Below are 17,351 nucleotides of genomic sequence, written 5' to 3' on the forward strand. Positions count from 1 at the left end.
GTTCAAGTGCTAAGTTTTCTGATGAGTTTGTTTTTAATTAGTTGACAATATAAGAAGGGGATGTGACGTCATGATTGAAAGCTGTGACAGCTGCTCTCAAACCTGTCAGGCAGCGGGACGATTGAGGGGGCATGCCTGACTCTACCGCACAGACTCTGGCTCCAAATGACACCACACAAGCAAGATTGCAGCTCCCAGAAAGGAGATATGTATTTTTTCACTTTTGCATAGTGACAGGAAGTGGAGACACGTCCATATTTACATACACTAAATAGCTGGGCCTGGTTAGTACTTGGATGGGAGACCTCCTGGGAATACAGGGTGCTGTAAGCTTTTTCACTTCTCTCTTCAAACAGCAGAGGACACTGTTGCTTCTTGAGAAGAGACAAAGAATCTGCAGTATTTCACCTTTAAGTTTTTCAGGCTGTGGTGCAGCTTGAACTCTAATTAGTCTTAACAAAATGCACCATCATAACAAATGAAATACTGGATAAAAGTTTATGTGTGAAACAAGCAAGACAAACACATATTGTAACCATACATTCCTGAAATGTGACTATTAAAAACTCCCAAACACTCAAAGAATGTCACAAAGAACTTCCTCAGCATTACCTTTTCTGGAAAGTAACCTCAAAAATTGCACTAACAGTGCAAACTTTATAAACTGGTGACAGTTCTGTCTGTTCCGATAGTAAGGACACTCAAACCATCTAACAATGCACCAGTGATTTATTTGGATATGTTTCATAGATAAAATTCCATGGGGGGAAAAATACACAATTTATGCCAAAATAATAAAATTAAAAGCAATTTTAAACAAGCTACCTAGACTATGAGTAATAAAACCAGAACAATTGAAGCAGTAAAAGTTCATAGCTTTAAAAGAGATTAAAAGTACAGTGAAACAGCTAGATCTGTTTTTAAAGGTACTGTAGAAGAAACACACAGTAAAAGACACAGTAGTAGTGCAGTTCTTATGTGCAACAAAATGGAAATTTCCATCACACGCTTTCTAGTTCTTCGAAGGCAAATAGTTCCAGGAACACACAGTCACCAAGACTTTCTCTGTCACTTCTTCCAAGTGTAGCTGAAGTTGTTCATGGTGATGTGTGTCAGAGCAGTGTTGCCCAGGCTGGAGGGCTGCTGCAGCTGCTGGATGGAGGCAGGATGGACACCACAACCAGACAGGTCCACTGACCCACCTGTACGCTGCAAACACAGTGTCTGCTAAGTGGTGCAATACAGACATACAGACATATGCAATTCTCTTGGAAACAGACGGATAATCTCTACCAGTATTCAAATGACACACATGAAACATGGAGTCAAGACGCACAGATCTGATGTGGTCATGCTTGATTGACATCTCTGTGATGCTCTAGTTTTTGCTTCACATGTGACATCTGACACCTGTATGAATTCTTAAGTATTTATCCAACTTTTTTTGCTTTCTTATCAACCATAGTATGTGAAAGCACTTGTGGGAGTGTCAAGGACCTCTGAATGATCAAATGTGCAGTACAGGTAACTATGGTACATGTCTTGTCCCTACATCAAAAGTATTTGCCAGTCTTACCTGTTGCTTGTCATTGATGTGTATGTTCATGACAGCTGTAGGTGTGTGTGAGTAAAGAGCAGCTGAGAAGTTTCCTTTCTGTGCAGGTCGAAGGAGGTTTGTGATGGTGTGGAGAGAGGAGGGGAGGATGGGTCCTGGAGGAAAAATGAAACAAGAAAACATTTAACTACACGAAAAGCTGCCTACAGTAATGATTTTGGTTCAGTGAATGAATAGAAATAGAAAACATAAGCTGTGCAATTTGAAAACAATGGTTGTTAGATCAATGAGATTGGATGGTGCAGCTGTGTACCTGTGATCTCCAGACTGCTGATGTTCTGGTAGGTAGAACCAACCTGGCTCTTCACATTCACACTGCGGGCCTGAAAAAACACAGACTCAGACTGATGCACACAAACTAACAGCTATGTGTGTATACACTGTAGGTGTGTGTGTGTGTGCCTCCATACCTTCAGTGTATGCATTGTAGCTCCTCTGAAAGCAATGGGAGCCAGCAGTGTAGGGGGTAACCCGGCCTGGGAACCAGCTGCTGCCACCAAACTCTTGCAGTTGATGAGGAAGTTGATTAGGGTGAAAGTGTCTGATCCCTCCACACACACCACAGACTCTGGTTTATGGTCCAGAGACACTGTGTGACCCTCCTTACGACTGGACAAGCAGTTAAGGAGTTTGGACTGGTGGTTCTAACTGAAATATGGTATGAAACACAAACATGACGGCTGACAGGCAGAGTCAGTGAAGCAGGAGGATACAGTTGTATAGTGATGCTATCTGGCTTCTTGATTTTGTCCTGGACTCCCATCTCCTTCAGCCAGGAGAAGTCTTCATCATCGCCTGTCTGACAGTCCTCACCCTCCTTCAGGTCAGAGCACCTGCAATGAAAATCATGCCAATCATTATAATCATAGGTATTATGGGTGTGCCTGTAGGTATTAGGGGTGTGCCTGTAGGTATTAGGGGTGTACATTATTTGGCAAGGCACAAATAGTGTTTGTTTTTTTTTACGAATATTTGTTTCATACAAATATTTTCAAAATTGTTTTTGGGAAGAAAAAGTACAAAAGATCCTATTCTATCAGATCATTTTTTAATAACTTTTGAATTCCTATTACTGGATTACACACCATTAGACAAAAATGTCCTCACTAGATGTCTATCTGATAGTGTTGTAGATAAATTTAAGGAAGCAATTCCATCAGTACTGAATTCACTGCCATGTCTCAATACTACAGAGGACTCTTATGTTAAAGTCCCTCCCAAATTGATAATCTTGTTGATAGTGCTGCTGGCTCATTAAGAAAAACACTCGACTCCATCGCCCCCTTAAAAAAGTAGATAATAAAACATAAGAGTTTAGCTCCATGGTATAACTCCCAAACCCACAAATTAAAGCAAACATCGTGAAAATTGGAAAGGATTTGGCGTTCCACCAAAGTAGAAGAATCTCGCTTAGTCTGGCAAGATAGTCTTAAAACATATAGGAAGGCCCTCTGTAATGACAGAGTCGCCTATTACTCAGCATTAATAGAAGAGAATAAAAGCTGCCCTAGGTTCCTTTTCAGCACTTTGGCCAGGCTGACAAAGAGTCATAACTCTACTGATCTATGTATTCCTATAGCTCTCAGTAGTAATGACTTTATGAGCTTCTTTAATGATAAAATTCTAACTATTAGAGACAAAATTAACCACCTCCTGCCCTCAACAAGCACCGTTCTCTCCCCAAACACAGGCACCTTAGAAACAGTAGTAAATCCTGACATATATTTGGACTGTTTTTCTCCAGTAGACTTGTCTGAACTAACTTCAATGATTTGTTCAGCTAAACCATCAACCTGTCTCTTAGACCCCATCCCAACTAGGTTGCTTAAGGAAGCCTTACCCTTAGTGAGCACTTCTTTACTAGATATGATCAATTTGTCTTTAGTAACAGGCTATGTACCACAGTCCTTTAAAGCAGCTGTAATTAAACCTCTTCTTAGGAAGCCTACTCTTGATTCAGGTGTTTTAGCCAATTATAGACCTATATCTAACCTTCCATTTCTATCTAAGATCCTTGAGAAAGCAGTCTCTAATCAGTCCCATCATTTTGATGGAGGGTACACAGACCCCCAGTCCTCCTGCCAGTTAAAAACGAACAACTTTGGTCTTTGCAAACGGAAATGATGTATGTGTTTATTTGCATATAGAGCGGGTGAGTGAGATCCAATCACAAGTGGTCATTTAAGACGCATGTGGAGACGCATGTTAATACCTGGTGAGCTGTCCACTTGTGATCGGATCACCCAAGACAAATGTTAATGCCAGATGTAGACAGGGCCTGAGAAACAGACTTGACATGTACTGTAGGCTGTTACAAGAGTTCAGTGTGGGGTACATAGGCATCGCTTAGCCTGGGCATCTGAAGCTGTAGAGATAAAGGGATTGAAGCTGAAACATTGGCATAAAGATCCTCTCACGCTGAGCCAGGAAAAGAAGGTGTGTAAATGTCTGTATGGGATCCAAGTTAGGTAAACATGATATGAGCAGAGCACAAGTTATATACATTAGGGATGTGCAGAGAGCCCAGTGTTTATGTTTGTATCTATATTTGTTGAGGCAGCAAAATTATTTAGATTTGTATTCGAATAAAAATGGAAATAGGTGTAAAAATCCAGTTTTTATGCTTTATCCTATTTTTATGCTTTTAGTTTTAGGATATTTAAGTGTTAAAATGAGTGTTTATGAATAAACTATCTTACAAAGGAGGTCCCCACACCATGTCTCCAACAGGACTCTCCCAGATCATAGGCGACTGCGCTGACTACTGAGCCAAACCGAGTGCATCGCCAACCCTCGGACAGACCTCTACTTATTTATACACCCATAACACAGAGACAGCACAGTGTGTAACATGTGGAGAAGAATGTCAAAGGCCATTATTGCTTTGCACTTTTCATTTATTGCCTATGTTTTTACAACCTAACTTTGTGGAAAGGAGAAGGGTAACAACAAGTTATGAAGCATTGTAAGCACTTCCCTTGCGTCAATAGCTCAGCTTTATCTCTGGGGAACACCCCCAACTCTGAGAGTGATGTCCAAATAAGGAAATGTACGTCATGTGGCAGGTTGATGTGACTCCACTCATTAAGAGCTGCTAATAGACATACCCAGCAGAGCAGAGGAGAGAGACTGGGATACCAATGTAAAAGACCTATGTGCTGTTATTTGACATTTTTTTTCTTCCCGAAAACAAATAATTAAAAAAAAATTTGTTAAGTATATATATATTAAGTATAAAGTATATATAAAGTTATAAATTTTCGTAAAGAACCTACTATTTGTGCTTTGCTGCATAAAGTATTTGGTTTTGGGCACACTCCTAATATACAGCTAACGTACTTTGCATTGCACTATAGCCAGCTAACCATTAGCAGTGATAGCTTAGTGCGTCCCCTTGGCTAGTGACACCAAACTAGCCTAGTCTTGTGTTAGATAGCAAAAAAGTTTTATTTTATTGGTCTGGTAGTCCTACAAATAGTGACAAGACCTGGGGCAAGGTTTATGACCCATCCAACTTTTTTTCTGATTCATGTCATACATTGACAGCTAAGTTACCACACGCTTCCATAAAACAAAACTTTAGGCTACTAGCTGAGCTGATGATGTTAAGTCTGTTTAAAAGGTTTGCTCACTCATGAGAGGTGTCAGATTAAACTAGGAAATAAACACTGAATCTAAATGATTTACATGTATCACACACACATCACTATAAGTCAGTGTCAGGTGTAATATACAGTATATTGTGTAATCATATATTGTGGTTCATATCAAGTAGGTCCATCAGCATTGATTTCGCCACCAAATTATTAAAGTTTACTCAGTCACTTTGAGTAGTTAGCTGTTTTCAACCTTCATTCATGAAATTGCCATTGAATTATGGGTTTTCGGGATTTTCCATCATGTAGGCCTAATAATAATGGTAGTAGGTATCTGATATGATTTTGGTTTGAGACATTCAAGTGGCTGGAATATTCATGTGCAGATTATATGGTAAATCAAATCCAAACCCTTCTTACCTTCCCTAATTTTCAGCTATGTGCAGCTCTCACATGCAAGAAAAAAATGCATGGAAACAGTCTATTCAAAAGTGTGTTTTAAATAGTTTTTTGATGGAGAAGAATCTGGGCTCAGCCCCTGATGGTTAACAGTCCAGCTAATGCCCCTGGTGGGGCTCTGCAGATGAGCTTATTTATTTCTCATTTTAGGTAAGTTTACTGAAGAAAAACATCGGTAATAATGTATTTATATGATATATATATTATCTATTGATATTAAGGGCATGACAAATTAAAATACCAAAGTCAATCACTAAAAAGAGAATAGAAATGCAAATTGAACTTACTCCTCTTCTTTTTCCTTCTGCTCCTCCTCCTCTCCCTGGTTCCCTGTCAGGTTCTGTTGCTCCCTGCTCTTCCTCCCCTCCTCCACTAGAGGGAGACTGAACTCTATACCTGAACAAGTCAACGCAAGCAGAAAACATGGAGGCAATTAATGATGCAGTCACACATTTCATTACATTAAATAAGTGAAGAATGTGAAAAGACTTAAGCTTTAAAGATGACAATGTTAAAAGTCCAGTTTGAGATTTGTATTTGTATAAATGACGCAGTCACTGCTTTGCTTACTTAAAAATATATGAATGAAAGTTAAGATAAGTTGTTGTTTTTTTAAATTATAAATGGCGGCATATAAGATAATACAATTCCAAAACCAAAGACAAAAATCTTACAGTTGACCTGCCATCTACTGTGTATTATCAAGGAATGCATGAGATGACAAAATCAAGCAGGATGTTCCAAATGTAGCGAGAAAATGTATTCAAGTGCAAACTGTGTGGCAATGTTAAGTTGTACACAAATATACATTACTCTACTCTGTGAAGACTCACCTTCAGCCTTCATTGCCATTCTGAGCCCTCTAGTTGTGGGAGATATCAAGGCAACGATGCTGTTCGAGCCCCCAAGACCTGCTGCCCTGAACAACACTGTAAACTACCAGAGCAGAACAGAAATTAAGTCCAGCTGTTATTAAAACCTTTATTATTTCAGTTTAATGAAAACAAAAACCTTAAACACTAACACCTACCTGATAAGAGCAGACGTAGAAATAAGGACACAGTCTGGCCTTAAGTAGACTGTAGAGGGATGACAGACTGACTGACCTAAAGCAACAGAGAGAAAAGGCTGTGAGATGACTAGCACTGTACATTGTTCAATTGTTAACTTAAAGTTCAATTGAAGTCTTTTTTCAAGTCCCCCTCTACTCTACAAAGTGTTTTTCTTATTGTTCTGTCACTGGATGTAACACTTTAAAGGACAGTTTCATAGTTTTTCAATGCTTCGAAACAGTGAACCATTTTCAATAAAATTGCTTAGTATTGATTCAGTGCTTCAGAAAGCTTTGTTTCCCCCATCACTAGTTCATACTGACCATTAGAAGATTCTTACATAATGCACTTATAATGTGAGTGATGGGGGACAAAATCCACAGTCCTCCATCTATGCAAAAATATATTTAAAAGTTTATATGAAGCTTCAGCCAAATGAGTCAAATCAAGTAGATATCTTTCAACGTTAGTTTTTAGTGCCAAAGTCCCTCTTTTTGTTACTCTATTTCTACCACAGCTCAACAGGGAAACACTGTACAAGGAAACCCAAAGAGGGAATTTGATGCTGAAAAGACTGTAAATGTGTCAGATATCCACATGATATGACGAACTCAGACTGCTGAAGCCTCATATAAGCTTCACATCAACTTGCATTTTTGCACAAAATGACTGTATGGACACATTGTGGAGTTTGGCCTCCATCACTTACATCAAAAGCAAATCTGAAGGGGAACTTTAAATAGCCAGTATGAACAGGAGGAATGATTACGGCAAGGAAAACCTCATACCTCTGACTGCTATTTTAAGACACACTTGAAAATTGGGAACAGAACACAGGACAGTTAACAGAACTTTTTCATGGAAAAAAAACATATACGCCACAAAGTATTATCCAAAGTAGAGTATTTTAACATATGAAAGTATGATGGAGGACCAGTGGAACAATATGGCCAACAATTATATAATATTTCATTATATCAATTTTTGTCATATACTTCCCAGTGACAGGATTTTACAACTCTGGCGAGTTATCATCGTAGCAAATATCTGATCTTTTGCCAAGATGATTGCAAGGTAAACAGTAGAAATACGCTGCCCTTTAGAGGTTTTTCTGCCATAAACTTGTAGAGAGAAGTGTTGTGTGACCGACCAATTTTGTCATCAACCCTGGAACCAATGCCGCCTCACCATTCGCTCATGAGACTCTGCTGCAGTACTGTATCTTGTGCCCAGGGAGTGCTCTTTCCTGTAAAGCTCCTCTCAGCGTTGATCCTGGGAAACAGAGAGATCCAGGGCAGGGAGGGATGTTGCCAGTAGACCAGACTCTGCTGGAAGGCACAACGAAGCTCAGAGCAGGACCTGGGATCCTTCAGGGGGGCAGTGAAGATTCATTGAGTGGCACTTAACATGGCATTACACAGTAAAAATCATCTTCTTGAAGACATGGGGATAATTACTGTAATGCCACATAATGACACTAAAACTATACCTGTAGAGTGTGTGGCAAGGTACTAAACTGAGCTCTGCAGTGCTGGCTGAGCCCCAGAGCTTCTTCCTGAGCTTTGGGCTGCTCTGCCCAAGACAGTGAGAGTGGGGAGGTGAAGAGGAGACGAGTCTTCAGGCTCCAGTCTGCTGGATACTCTGTGCAGACGGGAGGAGCTATGGAGACAGGAGCAATGGCCCGGGGGCTCTGGGAAGAGAGAAATGGAAGACGACATTTTTAACATGTATTTTATATGGGTTTGCTACACAATGTCAAATACAATGGAGAGACAGATATTTTTTATGGATATGTCAAGTAATTGTGAGAAAAGTACCTTCAGCAGTGGACTTTCAACATCTTCCTCCTCTTCTTCGAACAGAGAGTCATCTTCAGAGAAAGTGAGACACTTCTACAGCAGATGTGCAAATGGAAATTATGAAAATGCATGCCACCCCTTAACAAAATTCATTTTTCCCTAATGATCTTACACACATTAATCTTATGAACACAGTAGTGCTTTCTCAGACATAATTAGACGCTAAATGCAACAATAACAACCACAGAGATGTGGGATTCTTCTCTGGTCCCTGGCTTAAACATTCAGCATGTTCAGCACGTCCTGAATAACATCTATCTCTAAACAAGATATCCATTTCAATTCCAATATCTCGTCAAAAATTTTGAAATTTAGTAAATGTTTACTCTCTAACCAGCGAAAGCTGATAGATGTAACCACATATTGTCAAAAGAGCTTTAAACAATTGTTAGGTTCAAGTCTGCTCACTACAAACATAAGGAGGCGATCATTTGAATAAAGTATTAACTTTTAAGAATGCTTCAGTTCACGTAATTGTGCACACAGGGTTAATAACACGTCATGTCGAGCATTCTTAAAAATGTGACTTTCTCAAAGGAGAGTTCTGTTGTGTGCATTACCTGGTAAATCTACCTCTAACGGATAACGTGCGTTTCCTAGAGTTTGTATCTTGACAAATTGACTATCTGACTCATTTGCTATTTTTGAACGTGTTGTTCCGCTCTATCAACACAACTACACTTTTAAGCGTAGCATTAAATAAATATACCAACCTTGCTGGAAATATCTTGGCGTTCCTGTTTCTCGGCCTCAATCAACCTTGCACTGAAAGGTAAAACTCCTTGACTCTCTTTCTCTGTTGACATGTCCTCCTCTCCCTCCTTTTCAGTCGATTTCTGCAGCTTGTAACTGTCCCCAGCTTCTGCACTTCCGTCGTCATTATAAATGAGTAATTTCTTTTTCGGGCTGTATGTATTCTCAATGTTTGCGAAGGGGTTTCTGCGTTTAATCCCTCCTCCGGAGCGGTTTTGGTTATTGAAAAGCGGCCCCGGGGAGAAAGGCCGGACACAAGCCTGGGGTGAGCTGCTTTGTCCGGTACTGCCAGCGGAACCCTGGCCGCTCTGGCTAGGGAAGACTCCGGCGTCGCTTCGGGCTCTTTTCCTCCTCATTCGCATGATTTCAGCCGGTCGCTTGAAGCTGGGCGAATAGCCTGCCTGCTGAGACATACTAAAGATATGTTGCTTATCAAAAATAGTTGAAATTCAGCGACAAATTGTCAATAAAACTAGATCCGCCGATGTTTTGTTGTTGAGCCTTCCGCACTATACAAATTTGGCGCGTCGCATGATGACGTAAAGGTCCCGCTCATGTGGCGTTCCGGTCTCATGGAAAAATGGACAATGCAAACGGCTTAGGAACTATAATATGGTCAGGTTTAAAGCAGAATGTGATGAGGGAAATGTACCACTTACGAAATGACAGGAACGAAATACTACGTGATTTCACCACGCAAGTCACTTAAAACCCCTTAAATACCATGACTATACATATTTGTTAAAAATAATGAATGTCATGTCTGGTTTGGCGTAAAAAATGAATTAAATGTAAAATAACATCACTAAACGTGAACTAACTATACACATATTTATTAGAATTATACAAAGTCAATCCGTAATATCTTCATGAACCTAGCGTAACGTGTAATGTCTGCATTTTACAAGTAGCCTAAACGCATCATGTCCCTAGCGTCAAAAGTATGAAAATATAGTTAACTGGTCTTTTTTTTTTATATAGAAGTGGATAAAAATATTAAATAAATAGATATATAAACATTAACTAAGTAACAAACGCTAACATTTCTCTAAAACAACATGATTAAATATTTTCATATCTAAAGGGGTTTTTTTCTGTTTGTTTTTGTGTGTGTCTAGTGTGTATCTGTTTGATGTGGTTTAACTTTAACTTATATTAAACATTTTTTAATTTTTATTTACATTTTTTAATTTACTTTGTTAATATTGACAACACATGTATTCTTGTCTTGTCTCAATTACAGGTGTTATGTTCAGTAATGAAACAACTAAGGCATGATTTAGCTTAAAGGAGACCTTTTGATTGCTCATGCTCATTTCCAACTCTATATTTTTATTCTGGGACTCCATTAGAGTAGCTTTGCATGATTGACAGTTCAAAAACTCCTTATTTATGTTATATACTGGCCCTTTAAGCAGCCCCTCAGTTCAGCCTCTGTCCCTTAACTGTCTCTTTGCCTGTCTTGTTTTTGTAATAAACAAATCCATGTTATTAAGCCTATAGGCTCGTTATTATGTGTGTACATTATATGTATAACATCATCATCACTGTGGCTGTTTCTGCTTGTACTATTCCTCCCTGCATTATTTTTATCTGGTCTGCTCAACAAAGAGCTCCAAATATCTTTTTAGCACCACTAACAAAGCTCTGCTAATTCAGTGAGGAACATGTTTCACTTCCTGTAAATTCTTTATAATAAAAATCATCCATTATTTAGTCTTTTAAAAGATTCTAATTTGAAGCAGTAAAGCAGGAAATGTTGGATTAGCATCAGTGGTAACTTAACATGACTGTGATACGTCTGCCCCTTGTCAGGCTTCTGGAAAGAACAGAGTGGGCTCATCAGGAGGGGAGCCTTAAAGAGACATGAGCTAAGACTGACTGTTAGAAACAGAGGCTGAACAAAGGGGCTGTACAGAGGGCCAGTATAAGATAACTGTGAATGATGCAAAGCTACTCTAGTGGAGTCTCAGAATAAAAATATAGAGCAGGAAATTAGCATAATAGGTCCCCTTTAAAGGTGCAATGTGTATGATTTAGTCATCTATTGGTGAGGTTGCAGATTGTATTCAACTGAATATCCCTCCCCCTCCCCCTCCCTTTCCAAATGTGTAAGAGAACCTACGGTGGCTACAAAAAACATGAAAGGCCTTCTCTAGAGCGGGGTTTGGTTTGTCCATTCTGGGCTACTGTAGAAACCCCTCCCTCTCTAGATATACAGGGCTCATTCTAAGGTAAAAAAAAACACAACAGTTCTTATTTTCAGGTGATTATACACTAATCAAAACATAGTTATGAATATTATATTCAATTTCTGCCAAGTCCGTTCTGCTAGATGCCACTAAATTCTACACACTGCATCTTTAAGTCAGAACAAGGTTTGGTTGTACCATTCTGCTGAAACCCTGATTCACTGCACAAATGCTCACAAACCTATTTGATTTTGAACATATATCTCAAAAAAAATCTGCCTTTCATGGACTTCTCTTCCTGGAGCTGTTCTTTGCCACCCCTCTGCAATCACCCCCTCTGTCTGTCACAGTGATTAATAGGACATTATGTAAATTTAGTCTCCCTGTTAATTTCTCCCTCGTTTGTCATTACTATGGGTCATCAATCACATCTGAAGATCAGCCAACCGCTAAATTATGGTTGCTGTTGTAAATCAATTTCATCCCTGTTGGTAGACTAGAAGAGAAAAAACCAGAGCCTTAAGCATCAAAACAGTGATTCAAGGTTGGTAATTGATGGCTAATGACCCTATGCGGGGCAGCTGAAATGTTTTCATGTCCTCAATCCCCTAATGAACATGCAGTATGCTCCATGAAACTCTATGTAGTCCAAGGGAACCATAGGGGAAGTTACATTATTTATTAGTTCTTTTTAACTGTTGTTTAACCAGGTTTTTCCCAGTGACACTAATTCATTATTTCACAGGCTTGAAAGTAAGTCTAGACCATGAAGGCCCATTAACCCTCTAAGTCATGCCACAAACTCCAACAACAAAATGTACTTAAAGTATCAACAGTAAAAGTACAAATTCCACAGAAAATCAGCCCGTGTGAGTGATATAGTATTAAATATGACATTATTAGACAAGTAATACAGATGCATCAATGTGTAAGCAGGATTTGGAGGAGGTTTGAACTAATTTAAATACAGTTAGGCCTACTGTAGGTTGTTTAGATGAGTGGACGCTGACCTGAGGTTTGGGCTCCTCCAAATAAAACTGATGGGCCGTGACATGATTAATGAAGTAGAAATGAAGAAAAAACAAAGTTCTGCTACACAAATGTATATTCTATTTGTTTTCTCTAACCTTTGCTGTTTTTGTGAACATAAAGAGGTTAAATTATTTTTACAATAAAAATATAAATATAAATATAGTCTAAGTGGAAAGAGTTGTTAAAGTTTAAAAAATATGGTGCAAGATATTGACCAGGAGTGTGCCAATGTTCGCAGTATAAATAGTATAAACAATACAAGTAATGTGCAAATGAAGTAATACATATAATTGCGTTAATATAACACTCATTGTACGATGTGATGGGTTCACAGATGGGACATTGTTGATGAGGCCAACTGCAGTTGGGAAGAAACTGTTCTTGTAGCATGAGATTTTGATCTTGATAGACCACAGCCTCTTGCTGGAGGGGAGTGTTTCAAAAGGTTTATGTCCGGGAAGGGAGGGGTCAGCCATAAGACCTTGTCCTGCAGGAGAACCAGCATGATTGTGTTAAAGGCAGAGCTGAAGTCCACAAACAGGATCCTGGCATAGGTTCCTGAAGAGCCCAGGTGCTGGAGCATGAAGTGGAGGGTCATGTTGCCTGTGTCATCAACAGACCTTTTGCACTGTAGGCAAACTGTAGGGGGTCCAAGAGTGGGTCTGTGATTTATTTGAGGTGGGACAACACAAGGTGCTCAAAGGACTTCATTACCACAGAGGTCAGGGCAATGGGTCTGTAGTCATTAAGGCCTGTGGTCTTTGGTTTTTTGGGGATAGGGATGATGGTGGAGGATTTGAAGCAGGCTGGCACGTGGCATGTCTCCAGTAAGGTGTTAAAGATGTCTGTGAACACTGGAGACAGATGGTCAACACAGTACTTCAGGGTGGAGGGAAAGGCAGAGTCCAGTCCGGCTGCCTTGCAGACATTCTGTCTCTTAAACAGCCTGTTAATATCTCTCTCCAAGATGGAGAGAATCATTGCTGTGGTTGGGGAGGAGGGGGCCTCTGAAATAAATGTAGTTGAGTAAAAAGAATAATAGGCCTATTTTCCTCTTAAATGTATTGGAATGGAAGTATGAAGTAGAATAGAATGTAAATAGCTAGCTACTCAAGCAGAGTAAAAATACCTCAACATTGTATTTTAGTACAAACTTGAGTATGGTAAATATATAGTTACTTTCCACCACTACCACTAACTAATCTGGAGATGCTCCTACAAAGAAAGAGAAAACAGAATCGAAAATGGGTACGGGGAAAACAAAAAAAGGAAAAAACATTGTCATGTGTATTCAACAAGACTGCCAATCAAATAAATTCTCTGATGCCAGCCGTTCAACCATACAACTGCTGTTTTGAAGGTGACACAATCAGATAATCAGCCTGTGTTCTACTCAGTGCCATATTGATTTAAACCACTAGATGTCACTGTTTAACAAGGATAAATGACTTGTCCACAGCTACTGCATTACATATAAGATCATTTCTCTCACTCATTGACTTTTTCAAATACAGGCAGATATATTGTCTCATATTCAACTCTAAAAACATTTTCACTGTTCCTTGAATTTGATGAGAATTTTTGAATCACTAAAGGAAATTAGGGAATTCCATATACAGTATATTCAAATATACAATAATTCCATATTTTCAAGGTATTTTAAGAGAAATTATCTTAAGCAATATAATTTAACACCCATAATAGTGAATGTAAAGGAGTGCAGTTTTTTTTTCAATAAGACCCTGCCATTGAACTGTCTGGCAGGCTGTTGGATCTGAATAGGTGTTGCAGGAAAAACTACAGAGCATGTGTGAGCTACATGTGAGTTGAATTTTGAAGGCTATGGGCAATTACATTTAAGGCTGATGTAAGTACTGAAAAAAGCTGTTAAGTCCTGAGTGAACATAGCAAAATAGTGCTTTGAAACTATGAGCAAAATAATAACCTAAAATAAATATTTTGCATCCGGTTGAGGTCCTTTTAAACTGAATTTTCATTCTTAATATATTAGTCAGGAGCAAGGTATCAACACAAAGCTGACATTGTCCCTAAAATATTCTCCTGACTTTTCTGTGGATCCTCTGACTTATTATGTGACACAATGTTTTGTTCATAATGAAAATTACCTTACATTAAAAGATACTACAATCATTTACCTGCTAAACCTAGAGGAAAAGTATCACATTTTCTATATTCCCTGCCTTATACTAAAAGCAAAGTGAACTCTACTCTGGTTAAATGAGCCATGGTGGAAGAAGTATAGGACAGCAAATACTGTAAAAATACTCCATTACAAGTAAAAGTCCTGTATGACAAATCCTACTACGGTAAAAGTACATAATTATTATCAGCTTGATGTAGTTAAAGTATTGCAGTAAAAGTAGTGCTTTGGTTCCTCTGACTGATATATTATTAAATATGACATCATTAGATTATCAATACTGGAGCATCAGTGTTAGAGCAGCATGTTACTGTTGTAGCTGCTGGGGGTGGAGCTAGTTTCAACTACTTTATATACAGTTAGCTAGTTTAGTCCGGTAGTTTAGTCTGAGGGGTCGTGAGACGATTAATGGGAGAGGAAAGAAGAAAAAACAGTTTGTATATTTGTATATCACAACAAGTTCTGATATACAAATGTGTTTTCAGTTTTCAGACATTTCTCTAATCTTTTATTTTTGGTGAAATATTGGATCATTTTAACATTTATTGAAATGAAAACGCGAGAAGTTTAGAGGGAAAAATCACTTTTTAGTGGAGCTGCTAACAACTCATAGACATCTGAAATGTCAAAAGCCAAAAAGGTTGGAAACCACTGGTTTCATTTAAAAGCTTGTTACATTATCTATTGTGTCAAATGTTCATCTGAAAAGTGACTAAAGCTGTCAAATAAATGTAGTGGAGTAGAAAGTACAATATTTCCCTCTGAAATATAGTGGAGTGGAAGTGGAAAGTAGCATCAAATGGAAATACTCATGTAAAGTATCTCTAAACTGTACTTAAGTACAGTACTTGAGTAAATGTACTCCACCACAGGAAATGAGTTGATAGATCCCCATTTCCCTGACCTTGAGTGCCAGTCCATTAGTTTCTATTAACTTCCAATCATGAAAACCAGTTCACAGAAACCTGAAACCTGAATTACTTCATCGCAGCAAACATCATGTCTGCTTTTATGGTTTTCAAAACCATAAAACTGTGCAGCACTAACATAATTTTGACAACAAAAGCAGACAAAATATTCACTGTGATGACAGAGCCTCCTTAACTAGAGTGAATTCACAAGTCAAGTCAATTTTATTTGTATAGCCCAATATTAAAAATCCTAAATTTGCCTCAGGGGGCTTTACAATCTGTACAGCAATACAACATCCTCTGTCCTTAGACTCTTGATTAAGGATAAGGGAAAACTCTCCCCCAAAAAAACCCTTTAACAGGGAAAAAAATGGAAGAATTCTGAGAAAGAGCAACAGAGGAGGGACTCCTCTCCCAGGACATGCAATAGATGTCGTGTGTTCAGAAAAGGCCAGATAGCAAAATTACAGAAATACAGCATGGACAAACAGGATGACAAAATTATATACAGATTGATAAGATCATTTATATGAAGACTCCGATCAGGAGAACATCGAGCAACTTCCATGTGCCGCCAAACAGAGGACCAAACAGAGGACAGTCTTTAAGTGAGTTGATTAGCATAGTCTAGTGAAGAGATCATTAGCTGCCTGACAGGAAGGAAAAACACACTCAGCAAGATACAACACTGTACTGTCACTGTTTGCACTGGAAAATTGTCAGAAGTAAAATAAGTGATATATGACTGGTATTGAATGGGCTAAAACACACAAAACACTGGTGTGATCCTTTAAAAGTGATTATTTTTATGTCATGAATATGGATGGGATTGGTTGTCTCTTCAGAATTACAGTTCCTATCAGGGTAAAAATAAAATATCATGGGAGACTAAAAACCTTGATTGAATTTCTGAAATTCAGAAATTCAACTGGCTCCTGGGTGTTCAACCACAAAAGTCCCCAACCTTAACAAACCAGTTTGCAGGTAATGGTACATTTTGTGGGTGACTTTAACATTTATTTTAATTACTGTATTGACCTGAATTTAAGATGATATTTTATTTTAAAAATGACAGTTGAAAAAGAGGGCATCATCTTATATTTGATGACTAGACAATTGCATATTCATAAGATCAGATATTCTTTTTGAATGAGAGTGTACCGCTGTAACATTGGCTCCTACAGAGAGAGTTGTATTATGGGTTGTTTGAAGCATTAATGTTGCTAGGCTCGTGAGTATCTTAAAGTCTGTTAGAAGTGTAAAAATGTTTTGTTAGCTCAGTTTAACCTGCAGGAGTTTCTGTTGGCTCATATAACATGTTTTTTCTGCCACAGAGGAAATAAATTCATGACGAGTGAAAATGAGTCCAAAGTGTCTTCCAACATCTTTACTGCAGAAAAGGACCACAGACTGAATCTGTCAAGCTGCCATGAAGCATGATTGCTTCTTAACCCCCTTCTTCCCCTGTGGGACACAGTTCCTTATCCTTGGCAACATGTTGAGCTTCACCCCAAGTGAAGTTCATCTTGGCTAGCTGGTCTACTAATTTGATCTCAGTGAAACCTTTGGGATGTGATCTGCTTCGGCTATGTTTGACAATTTTTGTACAGGCTGGGGTATGCCAGAAAAGAAGTTTGTACGATGTGTAGTCCAAACACGTCTGAAGGTGAAACTGTACTGGCAATATATTGTACAAATGGGAATAATGGCACACGCCTTTG

The 17,351-nt window shown here is 38.7% G+C and overlaps 1 protein-coding gene across 1 annotated transcript; it reads right to left on the reverse strand.

The window, feature by feature from the left end:
• Positions 1-711: 711 nt before the first annotated feature.
• LOC121892094 (protein downstream neighbor of son homolog) lies at positions 712-9,885 on the reverse strand. The gene is made up of 12 exons (XM_042404897.1): positions 9,295-9,885; positions 8,540-8,614; positions 8,212-8,412; positions 7,911-8,089; positions 6,701-6,776; positions 6,504-6,606; positions 5,958-6,066; positions 2,329-2,448; positions 2,026-2,224; positions 1,869-1,938; positions 1,577-1,710; positions 712-1,209 (listed from the first exon to the last, which is right to left on the reverse strand). Exons 1-12 carry the CDS (start codon positions 9,745-9,747, stop codon positions 1,069-1,071), a joined length of 1,860 nt encoding a protein of 619 aa, XP_042260831.1. The 5' UTR covers positions 9,748-9,885; the 3' UTR covers positions 712-1,068.
• Positions 9,886-17,351: the final 7,466 nt, after the last annotated feature.

This window comes from Thunnus maccoyii, chromosome 24 (assembly GCF_910596095.1).
Source record: "Thunnus maccoyii chromosome 24, fThuMac1.1, whole genome shotgun sequence".
Lineage (NCBI taxonomy): Eukaryota > Metazoa > Chordata > Actinopteri > Scombriformes > Scombridae > Thunnus > Thunnus maccoyii.

What these genes read in the sequence shown, in the direction of transcription:
- LOC121892094 (XM_042404897.1), bottom strand. Translation starts at nt 9,747, where the DNA reads ATGTCTCAGCAGGCAGGCTATTCGCCCAGCTTCAAGCGACCGGCTGAA. An exon ending in GCCAAGATATTTCCAGCAAG is followed by an intron (nt 8,615 to 9,294) that starts GTTGGTATATTT and finishes CATCTGCTGTAG; the next exon opens with AAGTGTCTCACTTTCTCTGA. An exon ending in CAGCAGTCTGGAGATCACAG is followed by an intron (nt 1,711 to 1,868) that starts GTACACAGCTGC and finishes TTTTTCCTCCAG; the next exon opens with GACCCATCCTCCCCTCCTCT.